Genomic DNA, 24772 nt, shown 5'->3' with positions numbered 1-24772 from the left:
TGTAGTTCTCATAAAAGCCTGAAGGACTCAATTAGCTTGATTAGGTGTGTTTAATTAGGGTTGGAACTAAACTGCAGAGCTGCGGCCCTCCAGGATCTGAGTTTGACACATTTGTTATAAACCATTTTGAAGGATCTAAACAAAAACAATGGTCCCAAGTCCCATCGTGTTTTCCGTTTTACATTTTGATTTCTATAGCTTCCGAGAAACAAAAACAGCCACATATGTATAAATAATGCTTTGGCAGGTGTTTTAACATGAAGTTGATTGAATTGCTTTGTTACAGCAATTAATTATTTTAATAACAAGCAGGAATTGTTCAACGACACAACCACATTGAAATAGTCCATACAGATCACTTCTTGAAAATAATGGCATGCCAAAATACATTTCAAGTGTTCACACTTAGATATTGCTTAATAATAATAGCAGGTTTACAGGGTACAAGATCAGGTAGTTCTCGAAATGGGGGAATAGATGGAGTGAATGGGGAGATTATTCAAAAAACAAAGATGAGGGAGTAAATGATGGTCAGGCTATTTATAGTGAGTTTGGAATGATGCGATTGGCGTTCTGATGATTACAAAGGCAAGACCAGCGGCAATCAATCATATCATATGCTCCTCTCGAAATTAGTTTGTGAAACTTATATATATATATAACTTATATATATATAAACTTATATATAACTTGTCTCTAGTAAGCTAGTTCCATTAACCTACAGTATAACCTCATCATAACTAACCTTCAGAAGCCAGAGATAAAGTCAACAACAGCCTGACCTGTTGAGGAACTTCTGCGTGAGGTTGTGCTGCGCTGTGTCTGTGGGCTGATCTGGAGGATGAACTCCTCCCTCCAGCAGCATCTGATGATAAAGCTGCCTCTGCTGCTGCTTCTGCTCCAGATGCTGCTGAACCCGCAGCCGCTGACGCTGGAACTCCTGCAGCTGCTCCTAAAATATAACACCACAACAATAAACAAGGCTAGTTAACTAATGAATACATGCAAACATTTGGTCCCTGTAAACCTGAATACAGGTCATTTTAACAACCTTTTGCATAGTATATGCAACTACCAGAGAGAGGAGTAGTTGTTTTGAGTTTATTGCCATATCAGTTTCTCTGGCTATATCATGGCAAAAACTGTATTAAAAAAGTATAACTTGTGTGTATATATATATATATATATATATATATATATATATATATATATATATATATATATATATATATGTATAATGTATATATATATATATATATATATATATATATATAAAGTACACTTACTAAATATTACAGATGTTTTTTTTAGATTTAGCCGCTCCACAATTCACACATTACTGTCTAACTAGTTTCTGTCCCATACTTATGCTAAAAAGGCAATAATTGTCCAACGTAATTGATATTTTGTGTAAAAAGGGGCAAAAAAGATTAAAACTGTTTACAGAAATTAAGATCTTTTAGTATAGATAAATCACTCATGTGCATGTTTTACAGTTCATACATTCAGTCTAGGGTTGGGCGATGTCGACCAATTTGGCATCGTACGATGGCTAATGTGAAACATTGCGATGGACAATGACATCGTCATCATGTGGAAAGCGGGGGGTGTTTGACAGAGTGCGCGCGACGTGTCTGAAGAGCCAGAAGGGATTCCGGGGGTAGGAAGGGTGCGCGACTTATTTGAGGACCGGGAGGGAGACGCGCGATTTCCGGGTGATTATCACTTGTTTGCGGGCATTATGAGTCCCGCAAATGCATAAAGACTTCCGGAACTTCCGGGAGACTTGGGATGTCTGAATATTATGTTTAACAACTTTAGTGAGACTTGATCCTGCGGTACATCCTTAATAAACTGTCCGACGTGCACTGCTCTTTAGGGCTCAGAGGACCGCATGACCGCGTGTGTCTGTGTGTGGCTTTGTCTATGTGTGTGTATGGTCACTTGATGTGCGTTTTTAGTGGACGGAGGGCTGTTCAGAAATGCTAGGTAAAAAAGGGTGTGGATGTGGATCATTTTCGTGCTAAAATGCCATTTTAACACTAAGACGTATTAGTATAAACGCGCCCTAAGTGTGTATTTTTCGCAAGCAGGTTTGAGACTGCAGCAGTGCAGAGGATCGGCGATGCCGGCTCAGCATCGTGTTTCGGCGATGGTCGATGGCATCGCCTATCGGTCCAATCCTAATTCAGTCACTGTTATCCTTTTCCTTGCTTTGTTTGTTCAATTCTTTAGAAGTGAAAAATAATAGTTATTTGGAGAAAGTTGTGAACCTAGGAGGAAAAAGAACAGGGAGAAAACAGATGACCATGGCTCATGTTTACCATAGACAAGTTTTGAGTAAAGCTCAGAGTATTCTGTCAGATGATTCCCATCCTATACACCACGAGTTTTATCTTCTCCCTTCTGGTAATGATAATAATAATAATAATAATAATAATAACAATAATAATAATAATAATAATTCCTTACATTTATATAGCACTTTTCTGGGCACTCAAAGTGCTTTACACAATGGGGGGAATCTCCTCATCCACCACCAGTGTGCAGCATCCACCTGGATGATGCGACGGCAGCCATTTTGCGCCAGACCGCACACCACACACCAGCTGATTGGTGGAGAGGAGACAGAGTGATGAAGCCAATTGGAATATGGGGATGGTTAGGAGGCCATGATGGACAGAGGCCAGTGGGCAGATTTGGCCAGGATGCCGGGGTTAAACCCCTACTCTTTTTAGAAGGACATCCTGGGATTTTCAACGACCACAGAGAGTCAGGACCTCGGTTTAACGTCTCTTCCGAAAGTTGTTCGGTACTTGATACAGATATACAGATACGTATTCGATACAGAACTCCTATTAGTAAAACTAATCGGTTTAAACTTTCATTCATCCCCTCAGCTGTAAAGTTTTTAAATTTAGGGTAGAATTTGTATTGTATAATGTGCTTTTGTGTATTATGTGTGACATGCTTGTATGCTGCAACCAAATTGCCTTGGACATTCCTGTCCATTATCACCAATAAAGCCTTGAAAAACAGGCATCAGCATCTTGTAAACGGACAGGTTCAAATATTCATTTTTCAGTTATCAAAGAAATTATTCCTTAATTTTAGTTTTGCAACTATTAAATTGTTTTGAATTTAAAATTGTGCTACATCAGTGTAAAACCTGTGACTGGAGAAAAAACATATTCTGTAATTGTGTACTCGGGTCTTCACTTTTTCCATGGCCTCTTTTAGTTTTAACAAAGGTATCCTTCAGGTTTTTCCAAACCTTTTAACAAAAACTTCCTCCTTTACATTTCTAGCCAGAAATTACTGATCATCTGGTTAGCTCTAAGATCATGGATCATAAAGATGTCTGTACTGGCGTACCTGTTTCAGACAAAATCACTTCAGAGTGTTTCGTGTTCAACTCAAATCAAACACAGCACCACGTGCACTGTTCGCAAGAGTCTCAAAAAATGGCATGCGCACTGTCAGCCGAAATCATGTCGCACGCACCCGAAGCAAACATCCGCAAACTCCGCAAAGACGTCACGCTTTGAGTATAAACCAGGCTTCATAAGGACTCACATTTACTCCCTTAAGTCTCTCCAGATAAAAAACGCTGTCTGAGAATATGACTAATAGAGCTGCACGATTCTGGCTAAAATAAGATTCGAGATTTTTTTACTGAAAATAAAGATCACGATTTTCTCACGATTCTGTAGATGTATTATTATTGTTTTTTCTCAAACATATGGTAAAACGACAATAATAATATTATGTGTAGGTCCACTGGTTTCTATAAATAATTATATTCCATCTATAATAATTCTGATGTTGAATTATGTTTGAGACATATGCTTGCAATCTGTCATTGTCAACATTATTAGACCATTTATTTACTGGTAAAATCAGACATTTGTCATCATCAGATTCCCTCTTACAATATATTTAACATTATATAGACTACAGTAGTTATACTGGCACTGTTAAATCTTCATTCTCATGCACAACACTCTGTGTTTGCTATGAAACAAAAAAAAACAGATCAAATGCTTGTCACAATCATAACTCTAAATGCAACATGAATATTTAAATGATGTGCACGCTTTTGGTTTCATTTTCACTGCTAAGTGCTGTTCCTAATTCCCGCGCAGCTCCCAAACGACCGCTCTGTGCCACAAACTGAATGTTATTTCCAACTTTATTACCTTTTTATTTACAGCCTATGCAGATTCTGTTCACTAAAGTAGACACGCGCGTCTATCATCTCTGTGGTAACAGCTCATTGTCAGCAGCTCATGCCACGTGTGATTTTCCGGCCGTGAATACAACATTATATAAAAGGTTATATCTAATAAATACAGTGTGTGACTCTTTCAACATCATTTGGAGGTGTCCATGTTGCTGAGCAATGTATGTGAAACAATGAAAAGACTTGTGCAGCCGCCTTTGCTTCTCTCCTGAACTTGAAAATGATTGGCTGAATCGTGGAAATGCTGGATTAAGATCGTCTAGGGCAGTGGTTCTCAAACTGTGGTACTAGTGGTACACATACTTCCTTCTAGTGGTACGCAAAGGAATCAAATATGACATATGTACATGCTACATATATTTCAAAATGCATTAAAAATTATTTATATATGTTTATGATGATATATAGCCTATATTAATGAGGTCCAGGCAACATTTCCAGGTGTTGATGAGTTGGCTACTATATGTTAATACTTTTAACTTAAGTACAGGAGTTTTCTTTTTACTTTTTATAAACAGTAACCTACCATTTTACTATTAAAAGCACATTTTAATTCAAATGTTGATGTTTTTTTTTGTTTTTGGTTTCATTTGTTTTTTACATATAAGTGCAGTACAGTGTACAGTGCAGTACAGTGCAGTACATCAATTATTGAAACATATCATATTTGTTCAAATCTGAGGTTTTCTTAATAGCGAGCTCATTAGCTATACAAATATCTTTTAATGTCACAGAACGTTAACTTGATTTCATTATCATGCAATTAAATCACTTTCAATTTTTGTCAATAGGAAAGAAATGTAAATCTTTTGGTGAATTATCCCTTTTGATGGGTGTAAATAGGGTCTTGATGTTTCTGGTCTAAATGGGAGCTAATTATGTTACCTCAGATTTGTCAGCTGTAGCTGTGACTCCTCCATCTTTGCCAGGAGTGAGTGAAGGACGTATCGAGTTTGTTCCACCAGGGCTGTTGATCGTCTCAGCCTGTGCTCTGGAGATAAACGAAAATGGCAGACAAAAATAATTGCCATAATAACACCTTTATACAGTATGGATGCACAGATATTCAATGTATTTATATATAAGCTGGTAATTAACTATGTATTAAATAATAACAGAAAATGTACTTCTAAAAGTAACTGCATGGATTTGAGCATTTAAAACAATCATTTTTATCATCAATTTTAGCTAAAAACCAAAAAAAAAAAAAAAAATCTAAGGGATTTTGGCAACTAATTACTGAGATGCAAAGCTGGATTTACAGTATTATTACTGCAGTCTCAGTAACACAGCGTCAAGATTAGAATTAGATTATAAATCATTGTAATAAGCTAAGTGGTTGCTCAAAAATATTTTAATCACAATTTTTTTAAGTATTATTATTATTATTATTAATAATAATAATAATAATAATAATACATGTTGTTGTTATTAATATTAAAAGTAATAATAATAATACATATTATTATTATTTTTAGTAGTAGTAGTAGTTGTAGTAGTACTAGTAGTAGTATTAAGACTATCCAAGCTTTTTTTAACACTACAAAAAAAAGTCTTTACAGCAAATTTTGATACAATTTTTGCAACCTAAAACCTTCTGAATCGTAGTGTACATTTATTTACAAAATCTATTTTATTATCTCTATCTTTTGAAAAATTGCAACACCAACATAAGCAATTTCTGATGCCACTTTTAATCTACAATTTAACAAAAAAAAAAAAGTGTTAAATCTGTAAGGTATTAGTTACTGGAAATGAAGTTGTTTTTGTACTTGACTAGCCCATCGTGGTTTATTTCTGTGTATCTAACAGGATTAGAAGTGTTAAGCTTAATCACCATATGCTGAATTTCACTGCTTCACAGTAACACCTCTGACTAGAGAAGCAGAGCTTATGTTTATCAGTCTCTTACAACTGTGAAACATAAGACAACATTTCGAAGAAGAGTTTCTGCCTATACAAAAAATGAATGGGGTCAATGTTTTGAATTTTTTTAACTGTCAATTGTTTTAAAAACAGACACAGAAAGCCCTCAAAGACATTTGTTACACTGCACAGAAAGACATCAAAGTTTGCAAAGAATATTTTTTTCATCAAATTTGGTAATAAAAAATCATTGTATAATGTTTTCTAAAGCAAACCTTTTATAAACTTAAACTTAGATATATTGTTCTGTCTAAATTTTGAATCTATTTTTTGTACACCACAGAAAGTGTTATTTTAAAGTGCTTTTTCATTAAGACAATGAAATTCTATAGGTTTTGACTTTTAAAACAGTAATTTTCATTGTTTAAAAAAGGTTTAGAAAAGGTTAATTTGAATTTTGAATTTGCATTTCTATACAACTGTATTGTGAAAACTGTTTAGTAAAGAAGAATACTTTTTTCATAAAACGAAAGTCAATGTGCTCCAATTTTGAACTCAATATCTTCTTTTGTACTCCACATTTAATATTAGTAAGAAAATCTTCCTTTTTTGATTAGTAAAAGTCAACGGGGTTGACATTTTGAATTATACCAATTTTTTTTTTCTATTAAAAAAGTACATTTCGCTAATAAAGAAATATGTTTTGTTATTTTTTTGTACACACAACTGACCTTAATCGTAGATTTTTTTTAAAGGAATAGTTCATCCACAAATTTTTTTATCCACAAAAGAAGATATTTTGACTATTGACTTCCATAGTTTTTGTTTTTCCTGCTATAGAAGTTAAATGTTGCATGTTTTTAATATTTTAAGAAAGAAACTCAAAAGTTGGAAACCACTTGCAGGTGAGTAAATTTCATGTCCTTTTAAACATTAAACAAAAAAAGACATTTTCTGCTGATGTTTTTTTGTTTATGCAATAAAAGTGAATGGGGTCCAAATGTCTTTTTGTGATTCATGTTTAAAAGGACATGACAAATAAGTAGGGATATAATGATTTATCATGAGCCGGTTGAAAATTGACTCAAATATGTGATGATTTACCTGCACAACAGCGGCACAATCTGTGTACGGAATACTGAAAAAAGACATTTACTTACACTAATAGAACAATGATGCAGATTAACTGTCAGCAGATATCTATACAAAAATAAACTATAAATAAGCCAAACCACGTAGACCAGATGATTTTACTTGCTCCGACAAGTGCTTCGGAGATCACATGGTGCATCAGTGTTTTCATAGCAAAAGTGTAAAGATGTTTTTCAGATTGAAAGAGAAAGTTGTGCTGTCACAGAAGTAGGTATTAGATTCTTTTTACCCTCTCTTTTTCAGATTAGTTTATGCATATTTTCATAATTTGCTTATTATTATTGAACATTTAAAATTATTTAAGATTGTCTCTTCTTAAGTGTATCACACTGATACTTATACTAATTAATTATACAAGTACAATGAATTTTTCACCTTTGTAATTATGCTCAACTCCTGTCTCTGTCCTATTGTACATTTACACATCTACTAACATTTTTTATGCCAGTGGCCAGTCCCCTGAAGCAGAGGACCTATTGACCTCCTCTGTACACGCTGCTCTCTGGTTTAGGAAAGACTTACTTATTGTGAGTTAAATTTCGAGAATCGTATCGAATCGAGAGTCAGTGAATCATTACATCTTACTCTTTACCCTAAATTTGTTTAAAGGGCACCTAGGTTACCCCTTTTTTCAGATTTAACATAAGTCTTTTGCGTCTCTAGAATGTGTATATAAAGTTTCAGCTCAAAACACCCATCAGATTTTTCCATTATACCTTTTACAAGATCCTGTTTTATACATATTTCCACCAGGGGGTGGTTTTGTCGTACTGTGCTTTTAAGATGAGTCTTCCTCGCCTACTGTTTCTATGTGCCTTCCCGCGTGCTTTAATCTCCTCCCTCGGCTGCATCAGACAACAGACAGACTTAAAGGAAGAAGGTCTCACGTAGCGTTTGTGAGAAATACTAAAGTAAGAACTTTACTAATCAGTATTTGTTGTGAAGTTGCATTGATGAGTCACACGTAATATCGTTACAAAGTTCAAACACAGATACACACGCACACCGCAGCTGACACACACACACACACACACAGAGACAGGCAGACAGACAGACAGAGCGTACTTAGCTTTGCACTGTTTTTGCACTCAAATGTGACAGGATACAGGCTAACCTCCACTGCTGTGTGGATATCTGTTATGTCATTGTACAAAATAAAGCTGATTTAACGTCCACAAACCAGGATTGAAGCGTCTTCTTTTATAATTGTTCTGTCACGTGGCTGTGAATAATTTCGTTTAAAAATCCTGACATAATCAGATCGTGAGATTAGTATCATGAATCATATCGAATCATGAGTCAGGTGAATCATTATATCCCTACTCTTTACCTTAAATTTTTTTAGAATAATACTGTTAAAAAAATTGTGACTAAATCGTATCGTAAGATTAGTATTGCGAATTGTTTTGAATCGTGAGACAGGTGAATCATAACATTTTTTAGTCTTTACCTTAAATTTTGTATTATGAGATTAGTATCATGAATCGCATCGAATCATGAGTCAGGTTAATAGTTACATCAATAACAAAAAGTAAACAAGTTTGCCCATTTTTGTCTTACCTGTCTGGTGAATCGGTACAGACTGTGCTCCCATTTTTGCTCCCATTTCCCCCAGAAGGATATCCAAAATTGGCAAAAGACTGTGACATGGCTGTCGCCTTTCCATCACCCTCAGTGTTTTTCTTTTCTCTTCCTACAAGGCCATGTGACAAGCCATCCAGTGCAGGATTTAATGATCGTGACATGTATGTATCCGCTGAATGGGGCCGTCTAAGCGGCGAAGCAGGACAAGGTGAAAGTTTAGTCAAAAGAGGTGTGAGTAAATCCGCATGACCTGTTCGGGCCGGTTTTACAAGCCGATCTACGTGAATGTTAAGAGTTTTCTGCTCAAACGCGCAAGCAAAAACCGTCGACGACAGGTTTTGCAGCCAAGAAAGCAAACTTAAGTCCAACTCCTCGCAACCGTTTCCACACAAAACATCAACAGCTAGCAAAACCTCCTCTTCACTAATCTCCTCTCCGGTGGCTTTGCTCTGGCAGAACTCCACGCAGCATTCATACAGTATTCCCTTGATGAGCAACTGGAAGAGTCGGTCTCCGCTGGCTTTGAACCCGGCTTCGCTCAGTTTGCGGTCGGCAGGGATGAATTCGGCCACCATGGTGCAGGCCTCCTCGAAGCAGTGGACGCGGGCCGTGCTGGGGTTCCAGTCCTTGAATTCAGCATGGTTAGTGAGGCGAGGAAGCGTAAGGAGCAGGCAGAGTTTACTATAGTCTTCTTTGCTGGGACAGAACTCTTCCAGGGAATGAAGAGACTTTACTGCATCCTGCATGGTGAGCTCCAGCTGCAGACCACAAACAGAGAGAGCATCATTGAAGGCTTTCTGAATACAGGAGACGTTCTGGCACATTTGGAGTCGGAATCAAACAGTGTGTGGTAGGCATGGGCTGGTGTAAGATTATGACGGTGTGATAACCTTGAATAAAAATATCATTGTACAGTATGTGTATATGCAGTACTGTAAAGTAAACTGATCTGTTTATGCTGGATTTTGGTATAAGCTATTTGATTTCAGATGTTTCCTGAATCGTGTGCTGCCCAGCAACTTTCAATGCGGATGCTGCTTTTCTCATGAAGATACTGTTGATCTAAAAAAACCTAAATAAAATAGTCTTTAAAAACAAGTTAAATAAATTACATATACCTGAGGAACAGTATAAGAGAAAATTTAAACAATTAAACCCTTGATTAGTGATAATTTAAACTTCGCAGCTTTCCGCAGATTTTTTAGCCCATCGAATATTTACTAGTGTAAATGTGTGTAAATTTTTATTTATTCAGTTTTAAATTACTTTCACTAATATTATTGTGATAGAATAATAGTAATATTTAAATGTTCATACGAGTTGTTTACAATACAGTTTGTAAAGTACTATTTTCTGTCTATTAGTAGATATATGAGAGACTTGCTTTGTATACCTAATAAAGTTGGATTTATACTATCGCCTGGCTCTGCATTGTGCACCTCCGCTGACTGCACGCTTACCTCGCGAAACGGACAAGGCTTTTTTTCCTTGCCGCGTTCACCGTTGTGATATTCTTTAAAACAAACCCACCGTAAAATAAGATAAATAAACAGAGAAGTAAAAAGTTTCCGGAACTACGTCATATCATTAATATCATTCAGTATTTTAAACAAATTATTTTTATTATTTTTATAAATTATTTTAATGATTAAGGATTTTTATAACCATTCAAGATTTTTTTTTTAATCAAACTTTGATGCATCACCTGCTTTTGTTTTTATCTCGGACAGTTCTACCCATTAAAGTTCATTAAAATATTAATGACAACAGAACAAGGTTGCTCTGCAAATATATTTTTTATTATGGCAAGAATAATAGCAAAAAAAAAAGCACTTACTAAAAATACAGATGTTTTTTAGATTTAGCCCGCTCCACAATTCACACATTACTGTCTGGCTAGTTTCTGTCCTTTACTTATGCTAAAAAAGCAATAATAATTCAACATTCCTGACCATTATCACCAATAAAGCCTAGAAAAACAGGCATCAGTATATTGTAAACCAATAGTTTAAAATATTCCTTTCCAGTCATCAAGGTAATAATTCTGTGACTTCATTATAGTTTTGTAACTATTAAATTGTTTTAAATTCAAAATTGTAACATATACATCAGTGTAAAACCTTTGACTGGTGGAATAACATATTTTGTAATTGTGTATCTGGGTCTTCACTTTTTCCAAGGCCTCTTTTGGCCTTAACAAACGTATCCCTCAGGTTTTTCCAAACCTTTTAAAAAAATGTTCCTCCTTTTCCAATGCTGTTACAAGTTCTAGCCAATAATTATTAATCATTTGGTTATCTCTATGATCACGGATCTTACAGGTGTCTGTACAGTCATACAGTTTCAGACAAAATCTATCCAAAAAGTGATTCATACTCAACTCAAATAAAATGCAGCGCCGCGTGCACTGTTCGCTTAAGTAAAAAAAAAAAAAAACACGTGCTCTGTCGGCCAAAATCATGTCCCGCGCAACCAAAGTAAACTTCTGCAAACTTTGCGATTACATCACATTTGCAACGCACACTCAAGCGAACTAGCAGACGCGTCGAGTATAAACCAGACTTAAGTGGATCTAATTGTATTTGCATTGTAAACATTAAATAAAAGTAAAAAATGTATTATTTGTTGATTTCATCCATTAAGTTTAGTTATGATACTCCCAAAATAATTCTGCATGAATCCACATACTTTTTTCCCAAAATTCTCAGCACAAATAGCAAAAAATGTCTGCAGATTCCGTCTGCCCCAGGTTATTGTAACATGCCTAGTATGTGGTGGTATTTTTATGCTTTATTTATAGAATTATACACAGAATGCTACTTTCAAGAACTGAAAGCTGTTTATAATGGTAATAATAGCAATAAATAAATGTCTTTAATATCTTTAATACAAGCATCACCCTTAGTGGTTCATTAACTTTTTTGTTTTGTATTTTTATGGTACATATCTTAGCAATATGAATTAATATGCAAATAAACTTTTAATAATAATTTTTCCCAATATTTTTGATTGGTTGATTTTGTGAACAATTCATCAATTTATGGTTCAGAAGCCAAATTCAAATTAATATAATTTATTTCTACCTTAATTTATCAGTATTTTAGATTATTATTATCAGGGCTTGACATTAACTTTTTTGATCACCAGCCACTGTGGCTAGTAGATTTCCAACATTACTAGCCACTTGACATTTTCACTAGCCACAATTTTGTTGGTTGGAAAAAAATATTTTTTATTAATAAATGTGACCTTGACATGCTAAAATGATTTGATTTAGATGTTGTGTTGTCCACATGCCTCCTCATTTATTTCACTGTTTGTGTGTATTGTGTATGAGCTTGCTAACTGTGCATGATTTTTTTTTTTAATTGACATTTAAAAAGATCTATTGTCCTGTCTAAAATATGCACAGTAATCTGTCCTGGCTAAAGGTCCCAGATCAGAGGTTAATACACATAAATGGGAAGTTAATCTCATATTAAAGCAATGGTTTTGCTAAGTATGATAATTAAACTATATTAACAAAATATCTGTAAGCAAAAAAAAAAAGCAGGTGAAAACATACCACGAGAGATAATGAAAGGATGATCACGTGCCTAAGAATAATTCAAACGAAAGCAGTGACTACTGCTGCTGCTGCTTACAAAAGGTTTGCTGCTTACACGAGCATCGCTTTTTGTCCAGTCTATTTCAAGAGATCTGATCGCAACAGTTGCGCTTCCTCTACACACGGTTGTTTCGAGCAAGTAAACGGTAGCGCGCGTGCACGCTTTTTACAGGGTATCTGCACATTTTTTAACAGGAAATTTAATACCATTTAAGACCTTTTTTAAGTCCTTTAAAATGAAAATTTAAGACTTTTAGATTACTTGGTTGACTTGGTTTACTTGTTATCTCTAACGCTATCGGCTACTCTGCCTTTCCGGAAGTTAGCCAGGATTGGACACAGTTTAAAAATCACGCCGTTAAATATATATACAATTTGCAAGTCATAATCATAAGAAACTTTCTGAGAACTTTCTGAACTTTATGAGGATTCAATCTCGAGAAACAGTCAAAGAATAATAATTAATCTTTTAAAATAATGACTTGCATTCTTGTAACATGACTTTCTGAACCCATTTGATTTGTCCCGTGCAGCACTTGTCTGGATTGTTGTATTTTACTTCATTATTAACCACAACAGCAGTGCTCATTATGACACTTGGGGATGATCTTTTTAGGAAATATTGTCTTCAGAAGAGTTTATTTGATTTTTAGATCTTTCCATACAATGCATACTATATGTGCAGTGCAGCTTTGTATATTATTATAATTATTAACATTGTTTGTAATATAGATCAGTGGAATATATATATATATATATATATATATATATAATATTTTTTTTTCAATCTCATTTTAAGTTAATGATTGAATAACCTGCATATAAAGACTTCAATCAAAAATGATTAGCCCAATCAAACATAAAGAATTCAGTGACAGACATTCAGATGGATGTTTATCGCCACCTATTGAGCAACAATTGAATTTCTACAATCTTCGTTTGGCTTTACTCACTGCATGTATCCATTACATTATTCCACTTCAGAGGCATACAAATACCACTTTCTATACAACATGACCACATCATGTCACATATGCAGTTGAAGTCAAAATTATTAGCCCACTTTTTTCTTGTTTTATTTTGGCAAGAATAAAAGCAGTTTTTAATTTTTTAAAACCCATTTTAAGGTCCTCTTTTAAGGCCCTCTTTAAGCTATTTTTTTTTTCGAAAGTCTACAGAACAAACCATCGTTATACAATAACTTGCCTAATTACCTGCCTAGTTACCCTAGTTAAGCCTTTAAATGTCACTTAAAGGTGTATAGAAGTGTCTTGAAGAATATCTAGTCAAATATACTGTCATCATGGCAAAGATAAAATAAATCAGTTATTAGAAATGAGTTATTAAAACTATAATGTTTAGAAATGTGTTGAAAAAAATATTCTCTCTGTTAAATAAAAATTAGGATAAAAATAAACAGGGGGCTAATAATTCAGGCGGGCTATAATTTCTGACTTTAACTGTATAGTAGAATAACAGACTAATGGCAATATATTTACTATAAACCTTTGTACTTTATGCACTGCATGCATGTATAGCCTCTTTTGTATACTATTGTCCATCCAATTTATTCTGACTTGTACTTCATAGAAAATGAGTCAAGGACAATTAGTCAAAAAAAAAAAAAAAGATTTTTATCAATTTTAACACGTTTGGCTTGAGTTCAGTTTAAATGTAGGTGCTAAACTTCATCAAATGGTTCAAAACAGACATTTAAAGTCTGAATTATTCGTCCTGAATTATTAGCCCATGTATATTTTCCCCAATTTCTGTTTAATGGAGAGATCTTTTGCCACATATGGTATAACTCTCTCTTTCTCTCCCAAGTAATAAAGTTTGTTACAAGAATATATCTCATTATTTTGATATGTCATTATATGACTTGGTCATGATGGTAAGAATAGGCATTATTATGAGATTAATTTTTACAAGAAATATCTTATTATTGAAAGTAAGTCGTCACTTCTTATTACTGAGAAAGTAAGTCTATTAGTTTCACACTGTGACATTATGATAAGATATCCTATATATTTTTATTTAACGGGGAAACTAGCTTACCTGCGTCCAATCCCGGAAAGGTAGAGTAGCCAATAGTGTTAGAGATAAGTAAACCAAGTCCCGCCCTAGGACTGACAAAAATCCTAAATGTTTCGCGCGAGCAGAGAGAAGAACCAGCGAGCGAGCGGAGAGAACTGAACGCGCGCGCGCTGTAGGCATGACCTCGCTCGCGAGAGCGTACATCATGCGCACAGATGATGATGTGCGTGCGCGGGACTTGTTTTCTCGTGCTGGATCAGTTAAGCGCGCGCGTGAAGATCCCCTGTGCGCTTGCGAGCTGTAGTTTGCTCACGCGTAGACCTGTAATCTGCTCAAGGTTCACTTTTCCTCGCGCGCAAACATCAGCGTTGCGCTCGATTTATATTGGCATTGATTTGCCACCATAAGAGGTGTCTGACATGAAATTTAACATCCCACATGAAATTTAAGACCTCTTTATGGAAAATTACAGAATTCAAGACATTTTCAGACCTTAAAAATCAAAAATTTTATTTAAGACATTTCAAGACTTTTTAAGGACCCGCGGGGACCCTGTTTTTAACAGTCGCGCGCATCACATCACCTGTGCGTGCGAGTAATCATCCTCTCATAAGGTATTTACCTGCTTTTGCTCACGTGAACACAGTTATTTGTGTCAGTTGTGCTGCTTCTCGATTCTAAGATCACATTTGCATGCATATTGGGCCATCTTTATTGTCGAACCCTGCTTTAAGAAAACTACAATGTCAAAATTATTTCCAACCTGTCAAAGTGGCAAGTGGGAGTGGCTGTCTTACCTGCCAGAGCTGAAATCTACCCGTATTTACAAGTTAGCGGGTGTTAATGTAAAGCCCTGATTATTATTAATATTAATTTTAATAATAATAATATACAAGTAAACACCTAAATTGCTAATAAAAAAAACTCTTTGTTGACAATAAGAGAATAATCAAAATGGTAAGTATTAAATCTATTTATCTATCATCCATCCATTCATCAATGTATGCTATTTACATGGTACAAATTATTATATTTATTATTATTATTATTATTTATAATACATAAATATTTTTAAACATTTTATATTTGTTTAACTATAACAATATAGAAATAATTTACTCTTTTTTGCATAAGAAAAGCAAAATTGGTGTTTTTTTGTGTTTGTTTGTTTTTGTTTTAAAGAATAATCAATGTAATAATTTTGTACACAAACTCACATTTTCAGGGTCATCTGATGCAGATATGGCATTGTTAACACACAGAGCTTCCAAAAACTTCTGTTTTAGGATGATATATCGAAACCTGAAAAAAATAAAGCATGTTACTAGTATGAAACACGCAATATAGCGCTGAACACTGACTAAAGGCACAAAAATCAACACCGCTCACCTCTTTCTGTCAAATTTATCCAGACCCTCCAAAGGCTGGATGAACTGTAAAACTTCCTCCCACTGCCCGTCCAAAACAAGTTGCCTTTAAACAACAGAAAAAGAGCCAAAATCTGTTAATCTCATCCTAAAACAATAGCATTAAGTTAAGGATGAAAGAAGTGCAAGAATTGCAAGAGTACTCAATACTTCATTAACAAAAAAATACAGTGTTTTGCCATTTCCACACCTCATTAACCAGAACAACAATTACTTTAGGAAAACACAGTGGTTTCTTAAAGGAATAGTTCAACAAAAAAATATGCTTGCTGTTAATTTGCTCAGTCTCGACTGTTTTTAACAGAAGATTTTTAGCTGAATTTGATCTTTATTAATTCATAAAATGCAAGTAAACAGCTACTGCGACTTTAAAGTCCGCTTGAATTCAAATTTGCAATGTTTATTTTGCTAGCACACATTGTTATGCTTAACATGAATAAATAATCCGTGCTAGTTAATCCACTGACAAAAAAAAAATAAAAATTATTCAAAGTCTGACCATCTGCTTCTGCATCTGGAGTGGCAGTCCGTCTGTTGACGTCCACCTGAGGGCTTCCATAACTGTTTATTAATAGCTTCTCTTACTGTTAATTTGCTATGAGGGAGTGATGCGCAAAAGAAAGCCCTGCCCCTACTCAATATTCCATTTCAGTTGAAAGTACATCAATATACTGCTGGCTTTGAGTTAAAAAAAAAATTTCAATAAAGTACAGGCATTACAAAATTAATATCTGTGGATATTAATCTGGCTGTGGATTAAAGGTAATAATGTTATAAATAATGTTTAGTTTCTTCTTGCACATGCCAATTAATTCACTTCATGTGACCTAAAACTGTTCATAAGACCTAAAACGTCTACACCATGTGTCAAACTCAGGTCCTGGAGGGCCGCAGCTCTGCACAGTTTAGCTTTAGCCCTAATGAGACACACCTGATCAAACTAATTGAGAGCTTTAGGTTTGTTTAATACCTACAGATAGGCGTGTTGAAGCAGGGCTGGAACTGAACTATGCAGGGTTGTGACCCTCAAGGAGTTCAGTTTGACACCCCTGGTCTACACTAATCCAGAAAGGATTATGGTTAAAAATGTTTAAATAGTGTTTTTATCTAAAAATGCTCTGTGTTCACACTATCCTTTTTTAATTACTTCCCAAAAAGTAGTTCATCCATATTGAAATGACTGAAAATGCATTCGCCCCTGTACTGTGAATGTCAATGCGTTTATTTACTTTCCAGCTCTTTGAAACATCAAAACAATATGTTGAAACGAAGTACACTTTTTTGTCTTGTTTATTTAGGTACTGATGTTAAGATTAAGATGTTGTTGTGAGTAACACAGGAGTACAAAGTTACAAAAGTGAGCAAGAATACAGAGTGGGCGACGTACCAAAACAATTGTGCTAAAATATTGGCTTTAAAGAACAGAATCCTGCTGAGACGCAACTGTCATCTAATTCTGACACTAAACAGCTTAGATTAAACATTTGTGTCATTTGTAGAAAAGCAACATTAATCTTCAATGTTGTTAAAACAGAGAGCACTCAAAACAACAGTTTTACAACATCGTCCACCATTTCACCTGTACAAGTTACATGACTAAAAATGAGTCATCATTTTCGACACTGTGACATTAAAACAGCATGTATCCACTGAGTGATGTGGATTTTGTCAAATGACTGGATTTTGGTTCTTTTCAGTTTGGTTTGGACCAAAGTCAAGTTTGGGAAATGGCATCTATTTATCACTAGGGAGCACGTCTGACAGTCACGCACTGCTACATGAACTTACTGTTTTAAGGATTGCGTAGGAGGGGCAACGATGCCTGTAATGGAAAGGAAGGGAATCCAGCCGTTTTTATATTTATTTTAAAGTGTTTTCATGTCTAAATAAAAAGAAAGCGCAGAACAGATTCACATTTAAGAGCAATGGGCGCCCCTGGTGGTTCAGCGGTATGGGTTACGTATAGGGAGGATCGGCTCTTTAATGTTTAAAAGAGCTGATCCTTGTGCGTTTTTAAACAGAATCATATAAGTGTGAACATAACCTCAACGTATCATTAGAAGCTACAAGTATTCATTTTGTTTTTTTGACACAAAGATCTCAAAGCCATTAATTTGCATTTTCTTAAAATCACCAAGACCCATGGTTTCATCTTCTTTTTATTAAGATGTGTGGAAATATAAATTTCTATCAACTAATTCCAAATGAACAATAATCTACGTATAACTGAAAAGTTATATTCTTTGGTTTTTAATTATATAATTTCATTAACATCCCAGCTAGGAGGGACATTTAACCTTTATCTCTCTGACTACAGGCTAAGTGATGCAAATGCTTTAAACGACTCTGTCTTTGTCTTTGGGTGTTGCTTTTATGCTACAGAAACCCTATGTTGATTAACTTGTGTGGTCAGTAGCTGGGCCGTTTTTTAACACCTATGCCATGCTGACTCCAATACTGAATTTGCATGCTTTGTTTAGCTATATCCCCTCCTCCTAAGAACACAAAATAGCCATGAAATCTTTGTCTTAATTCAGACTTGTGTGAGACTTGGGAGACTTGTGAAAGAACTTGCAGACTGCGGACCTCTAGTAGGCTCTTGCAGACACATGAACATCTTAAAGACGCTGTATGACTGCAGATTAACCAACACGTCTCAATAAAGGAATTCTGCTTGTTTCGAGTCTCCTGGACTGGGTTCTCTTCTCTTTTCACTCATTTATTTTTTTTTACAACAGATGAGACCAGACTTACAAGTTATAATCATATGTATATTCTGAAGTTTTTTTTACAGAGAGATTTATTTCCACATAATTTGCATAAAATGGTGAAAATTTTATTTTTCTGGCTGTTCACAGATATTTCTGAATTATTGAGTAATAAAATAAAAATATAAAGTATTTTTAACCTGACTTCATCCATTGCTCGAACATTTCTGCTACAAAATAGGAGCATGTTTACTGAAATAACATTTCAGTCCCATTTGCATATTCAGACATCATTTTAAAACAGTGTTTCTCAACCACGCTAATGGAGGAGCACCAGCTCTGCAGATAATCCATGTCTCCTTAACCAAGCACACCAGCTCATTAGCAAAGACTAGAAGACCTGTAATGGGTGTGACAGACAAAGGAGACATCCAAAACATGCAGTGCCGGTGGTCCTCCAGAAACATGGTTGAGAAACACTGCTTTAAAGAACTTGCATGACCAAAAATGTTTGTAGTTTCTTAAATAATCAGTCCATGAGGTAAATACAAGAATAACTATTAGTTTTATCCTAATCACTAGTAGTGTCTTGCCTTTACAGCGAGTTTTAATTTTGAGGTGAACTATCCCTTAAATAGAGTGGATTAAACGGTTTTCAGTTTAGTCCTCACCTCAGGAAGAGCATGTCATCTGAATAAAGTCCATTAATGATGCCACTCTCCTTCTCTAATGCCAGCATACTGATGTGCAGCTTTCTGGAGTTGAGGAAGTCCAGGATCAGCTTGATTATCTCAGCTTCTTTAATGTTTATAATCTCCTCTGCAGTCATGGTGTCAGATTCCTGACGCGACAGAGAGAAGGTGATCTGTAAGCAAGGACAGACAGAGCTGTGTGTGTGTGTGCGTGTGTGTGTGTGTGTGTGTGTGTGTAAGCTTTTGCCTGCAGTGTGGGAGCAAAATATCCCCACACTATTAATCTTCTACACCATGGGACCAGACAGAGCTCTCTGTAAATATATATGAAATGACCAAATAAAACCCAATCTATTAGTTGTATGTCATTTTGTGGTGGTTAAATTGAAGGAAACAGCTCAGGATTATTAACTTGGTTATTAACAAACTCTCTGACTAAATAAATATAGAAATACATACATAATAAAGTTATTGGTTAAATAGTTTCCCAGTACCCGCTGTAAAACCAACAGTCAACTTTATCAAATGAAATGACTGTAGTTAACTCAAAATTGACTGAAAGTTAATTCTGCTCATTTGAAAAGAGTTTTGAACTCAGTGTTGAAGGTAAAGAGTTAATTAAATACCTCATTACTTCATCTTAAATGGAGTAAGTTCACAGTACTCATATGGATTAGTTTTATAATTTAAATGGTTTGTAGCGATCGGTTTCCTCAAACGGATTGAGTTACCTTAACTTTTTGGGTTTTATAGTCCACCAATTACTATAAATGTATTTTAAATACATTTACTTCAACAATAGAAAATAAATTTGCTTTTATATTTTATATAACGTACCTAAATAAATAAATGACAAAACAAGTTTTAAGGAAATAGAAAATTATATCAGTGTATAGTCAAATTGAAGACTTTTTAAGACCCTTTTAAGACCATTATGCATTTAATTTTAGACTTATACAGAGCAAAACACTAATGAATATTTCTAATGTTTGCCACAAAAAAAATAATGTAATTATTTTTAGCTACATTCTTTAATTTGTCAAAACAAGGAAACTCTAGTTGTTTCCACTTTTTTCAACATAATATTTATTTATTCATTTTTATTGACAAGTTTAACGATGTTAAAAGTATATTTATTGTAAAGACAATTACAGAAAAAAAAATGAAAAACATATATTTGTTGGCTTTAGGAGTATAACTTTCATTCAACCTAAATGCATATCTGTTATAAATCCTTAAGTTTCATTCATATTTATAAATATTATGTCTTTCTATGAATGGAAGATAATGTAAAAATATTGCTCCATCATTATCACGAGAAACTGTAATCTTTTCATGATTGAGGAATTTAACTTGGAGAAATTGCTGTTAAAATCTGAACAACTATTGTAAATTGTATCTCTTTGCTATATAAAAAAACTAAATATAAACTTAAATATATATTTAAAAAAAAGGTTTTATTAAGATAGATTGTTGGTGATTGGATTGAAATCAGCCCGATCGGGTAGCTTTACTTGGACAGAGGAAAATGTAAGACCTGTTTGAAATGATTAAATACCTACTACACAATATTTCAGTGAACTTAAGACTTTTTAAAGCCTAAAATTTAGTTGTAGAGGTGTTTAGTCTTAAAATGTAAGACATTTTAAGACTTTTTAAGACCCTGCAGACACCCTAATAAAACAAGCAAACAAAAATAAGTTAAATTAGATTAATAAAAACTAACAAATAATTAAATGTTATAAAATATTTGATATATATATATATATATATATATATATATATATATAGCTTATTTACTTTTAAGTAAATAAGTTATTTACTTATCATTAGCTCAGTACTGTAAATGAAATAAGCTAGTCTATAAATAGGTAAATGTGACACGCACATACACACAATAACTAATTAAATTAAATATATAATTAAACTTTTGGATTTAGGTGTCAGCTGCTCTGCTTGCGGAACTTATCAATTGTAGATTAAAATCAGTAGAGGTAAACATGAAGAGTGAACGACTACTTTCACACCCAAACCTGCATAAGCATTAAATATAGACTGCACAGCGCACCAAAATTAATCCCTCACCAACCATCCACCACCCAATAAATAAACCATGTGACCCACAGAAAATGAAACCTTTTAAAATCTTGATTTATTATGCATGCAAACAGTTGCATCCAAGTACTGCGACAACTTGTGCCACGCAGTGCTGTCAGAGCGTTGCATTTCAGCGTACAATAGGAAAAACGATGGGTATTAGGCTACACCACCTGATATCCTCATTTTCATTTATTGACCCATTTAACTGCATGCAGCCTCAATCTGCCAATTCGCTCATTCACCTATAGCTAAAATCAGCATGTCTGGCCCCCTGAAGCAACGCAGGCAGTGAAGCTGAACTCAGAGACGTGTTTGCAGGACACCATTAAAAGATCCCCGCGTGTATCATCTGCAAAACCTCACCTGGAATAAAGCTCCAGCCAAACCCCACTTGTTTACTCAATCTTCCCCAGCGCGTCTCTTCCAACGCCGATTAGCGCGAGCTCAGCGTTCCAGCGGCCGAGCGTGAGGTGCGATTATCCCGATAATGGCTCGACGTCCCCACCCTCCTTCCGTCTCTCTCTTTCTCTCTCTCTATCTCTCTCTCTCTCCTTCTCCATCACTAGCGGCGGCAGCGCCCGTTACCGGCGGACAGCTGCGCTGCTCCGTTCACACCCACACCGAGCTCAGCACTGCTAAATTCAAGATTAATGGTGACTTCTGGAAGTTAATATATTACAATTAATACATTTGTTTTTTTCCTCATTACAAATGTTTTGCATAATATGTATTTATTAATTTGTCTCTGTAAGTCTAAAAAGCTGGGATGGTTTCAGTATAGATAAAAAGGACCAATAAATATTATGCTAAATATAAATCTGTCTGTCTGTTCATCTGACTGTCTGTCTGTTTATCTGTCTGTCTGTTTATCTGACTGTCTGTCTGTTTATCTGTCTGTCTGTTTGTTTATCTGTCTGTTTATCTGTCTGTTTGTCCTGTCTGTCGATCTGTTTATCTGTCTGTCCTTCTGTCTGTCTGTTTATATGTCTGTTTGTTTATCTGTTTGTTTTTATGTCTGTCTGTTTATCTGGCTGTCCTTCTGTCTGTTTGTCTGTTTATGTGTGTTTGTTTATCTGTCTGTCTGTTTGTTTATATGTCTGTCTGTCTGTCTGTCTGTCTGTCTGTCTGTCTGACAATCTGTCTGTTGGTACTTACTAGTAAAAAGTGGTACTTACTAATTTATTTTAAGGTAAGTGCATGCAAACAATTGATACAAATACAAAAATTTAAATACAATTTAGTGATGTTCAACTTAATCGGTTTGGTTAAATTCAGCCCATATAATTTGTTTGCAACCACATACCTTAAAAATTGCCAATCCAGTGAATAATTTTTTCAGTGTATCTATTCAAATAAATTCAGTTTTGTTTCAGATTAATTAATTTTTCTATTTACAGTTTTTCTCAGTCGCTTTGGAAAATTTCTCACAACACATTTGCACAACAGTTAATGCATTTCTTAAAACAATTAGTACAAACTGCACAACTTAGTTGATAACCTACAAAAGTGTGTCATCTGCTCAACATGGAGAGTTCATTCCTCAAAAGCAAGTAATCATGTCAATGAAAGTGTCACCGACAGTCATTTCCCTCGCTGGCCAGCAGAGGTCACCATCACCGGACTTCTAGACATTACGTCATGCTCATACCAATGACTGTAAAAAATATGGACGACGCGACAGCCCTTTTTCCCATTGAACGCCTTGAGGGCAAAACGCCTGCTTGACGGGCACAAACTGTCGCAAAAGACTGCTGAAATTGGAGCCAGACATGCGCAGAAGGATTGTCTGATGGAGCCAGAGGAGGAGCCGCGAAAATGAGCAGAGTCGAGCTTCCAATCAAACGCTTTATGTAAAATCAACTACGCCCCCCGAACTTCTCAGCATGCGTTTGCTGTCATATCAACACAAATGGATGTAATAACGTTAACAAATATGAGGGTTTTATATATTCAATCGCGCCAGCTCCAGGCCGCAGCGCATAACTTACTCGCGGCGTCGCGGGCTGATTCCGGCTCGCATGCGGCAGCGCCTGCTCGCTCGGCCGCCGCATCTGGCTCGATTGACTCGGACTGGAATCGGGCAGTGAGTCCAGGCATCTGGAGTAGGTCCAGCAGAGGTAACATTAGTCAGTCTGAGCTCTAAGAGATAAGTCTCCGGCAGGCGAGAATCTAGCCGGAACTGTGTTTTGCTATCTGGGTGGCTAGGCGTGTATCAGCAAACTAATAAAGCCCGAAAAAAGCCCTGAACTTAGCGAATAAATAGTGTTCCACCAGGATCATGTATGTCAGAAACTATAGTTTACTGCTGAACTCATTTTTGTCATGGTAAAATAACACAGAAATCGAATAATAACATTTCAGTCTACTTCAGTCTCCTGCCGAAGCTCAGACGCCGCGCTTTGAGAAACTTTCAATCACAGCTGTCAATCACGATGACACGCCCAGCATTAAATTACTGCTAAAAACAAACTGTTTACAAAAATGAAGATCTGCACCTATTTCAGCACAATAACCAGTGCCTTAATCGACCAGAACTATCGTTCGGGACATTTTATTGCAAGTGTAATATTTTTTTTTATTTGGGCTCAAGTCTCCTTCATTAACACGGAGGAGGCGGGCTTTATGACTTGTACTGCAGCCAGCCCCCAGGGGGTGATCTAACGGCCGAAACCTTCACTCGAACGTAGGCTTGCGGCACACTTGGCTCATACACTGATTGCTACACACACCTGCAGCTCATCCCGCTGATGATCCACACACTCATATAAGCAGCTCACACACTCACTTCTTTGCGAAGTTTTGTTTTGCCCTGCTGACATTACTTAGTGTTATCCTCTTGCCTGAGCTCCCGTGTATTACCTGGACTATTTATTGACCTTGCCTGATCTCCCGTGTATTACCTGGACTGTTTATTGACCTTGCCTGCCTTAGACCTTGCTTGATACCATGACTCTAATTCATGCCGACTGCCCTGAACCTAGCCTGATACCTCGCCTCTGGCCCACGACGCCTGCCTCTCACCCATGCCTGCTATCACACTGCTTGACAGCCAGCCACCAGCCCTTAGACCCAATATAACCACGTTTGATGTGAGTTCGCATGCAAGTGCGTATTTTGTGATTAAACTGTGTTTATTAAATATACTGCAAATGGATCCCTCCGTGTCAGACTCCACGTTACAGAAAGTCAGTGTCATCAAGATGAAAAGTCCTGACACTCTTGTTTATGAACAAGATAGTCAAATGTTTTTGTCATGTTTTTATTATGACTGTTTACTCTACATTTATCCAATACAAAAGTCAGATTTTGATGATACTTCCTGAAAATGCTCAAAACAGCCCTATATACTATTTGCA

The 24772-nt window shown here is 35.6% G+C and overlaps 1 protein-coding gene across 3 annotated transcripts in view; it reads right to left on the bottom strand.

Annotated features, from left to right (window-relative positions):
- The window catches only part of wdr47b (WD repeat domain 47b), a 34688-nt gene extending 12772 nt beyond the window's left edge, over window positions 1-21916 (bottom strand). The window contains exons 1-7 of one of the 3 annotated variants that reach the window (XM_087303086.1): window positions 21780-21916; window positions 19296-19489; window positions 15879-15962; window positions 15707-15791; window positions 8822-9603; window positions 5129-5234; window positions 783-952 (exon numbers count right to left, since the gene is read on the bottom strand). In XM_087303086.1, the coding sequence (XP_087159212.1) occupies window positions 783-952; window positions 5129-5234; window positions 8822-9603; window positions 15707-15791; window positions 15879-15962; window positions 19296-19453 (1385 nt within the window). In that variant the 5' untranslated portion in view covers window positions 19454-19489; window positions 21780-21916. 3 annotated transcript variants of the gene reach the window in all.
- Window positions 21917-24772: the final 2856 nt, after the last annotated feature.

This window comes from Danio rerio, chromosome 22 (genome assembly GCF_052040795.2).
Source record: "Danio rerio strain M-AB ecotype USA chromosome 22, GRCz13ab, whole genome shotgun sequence".
NCBI lineage: Eukaryota > Metazoa > Chordata > Actinopteri > Cypriniformes > Danionidae > Danio > Danio rerio.
The sequence above is the reverse complement of the archived record's forward strand: the minus strand, read 5'-3'. Positions and strand labels throughout refer to the sequence as shown.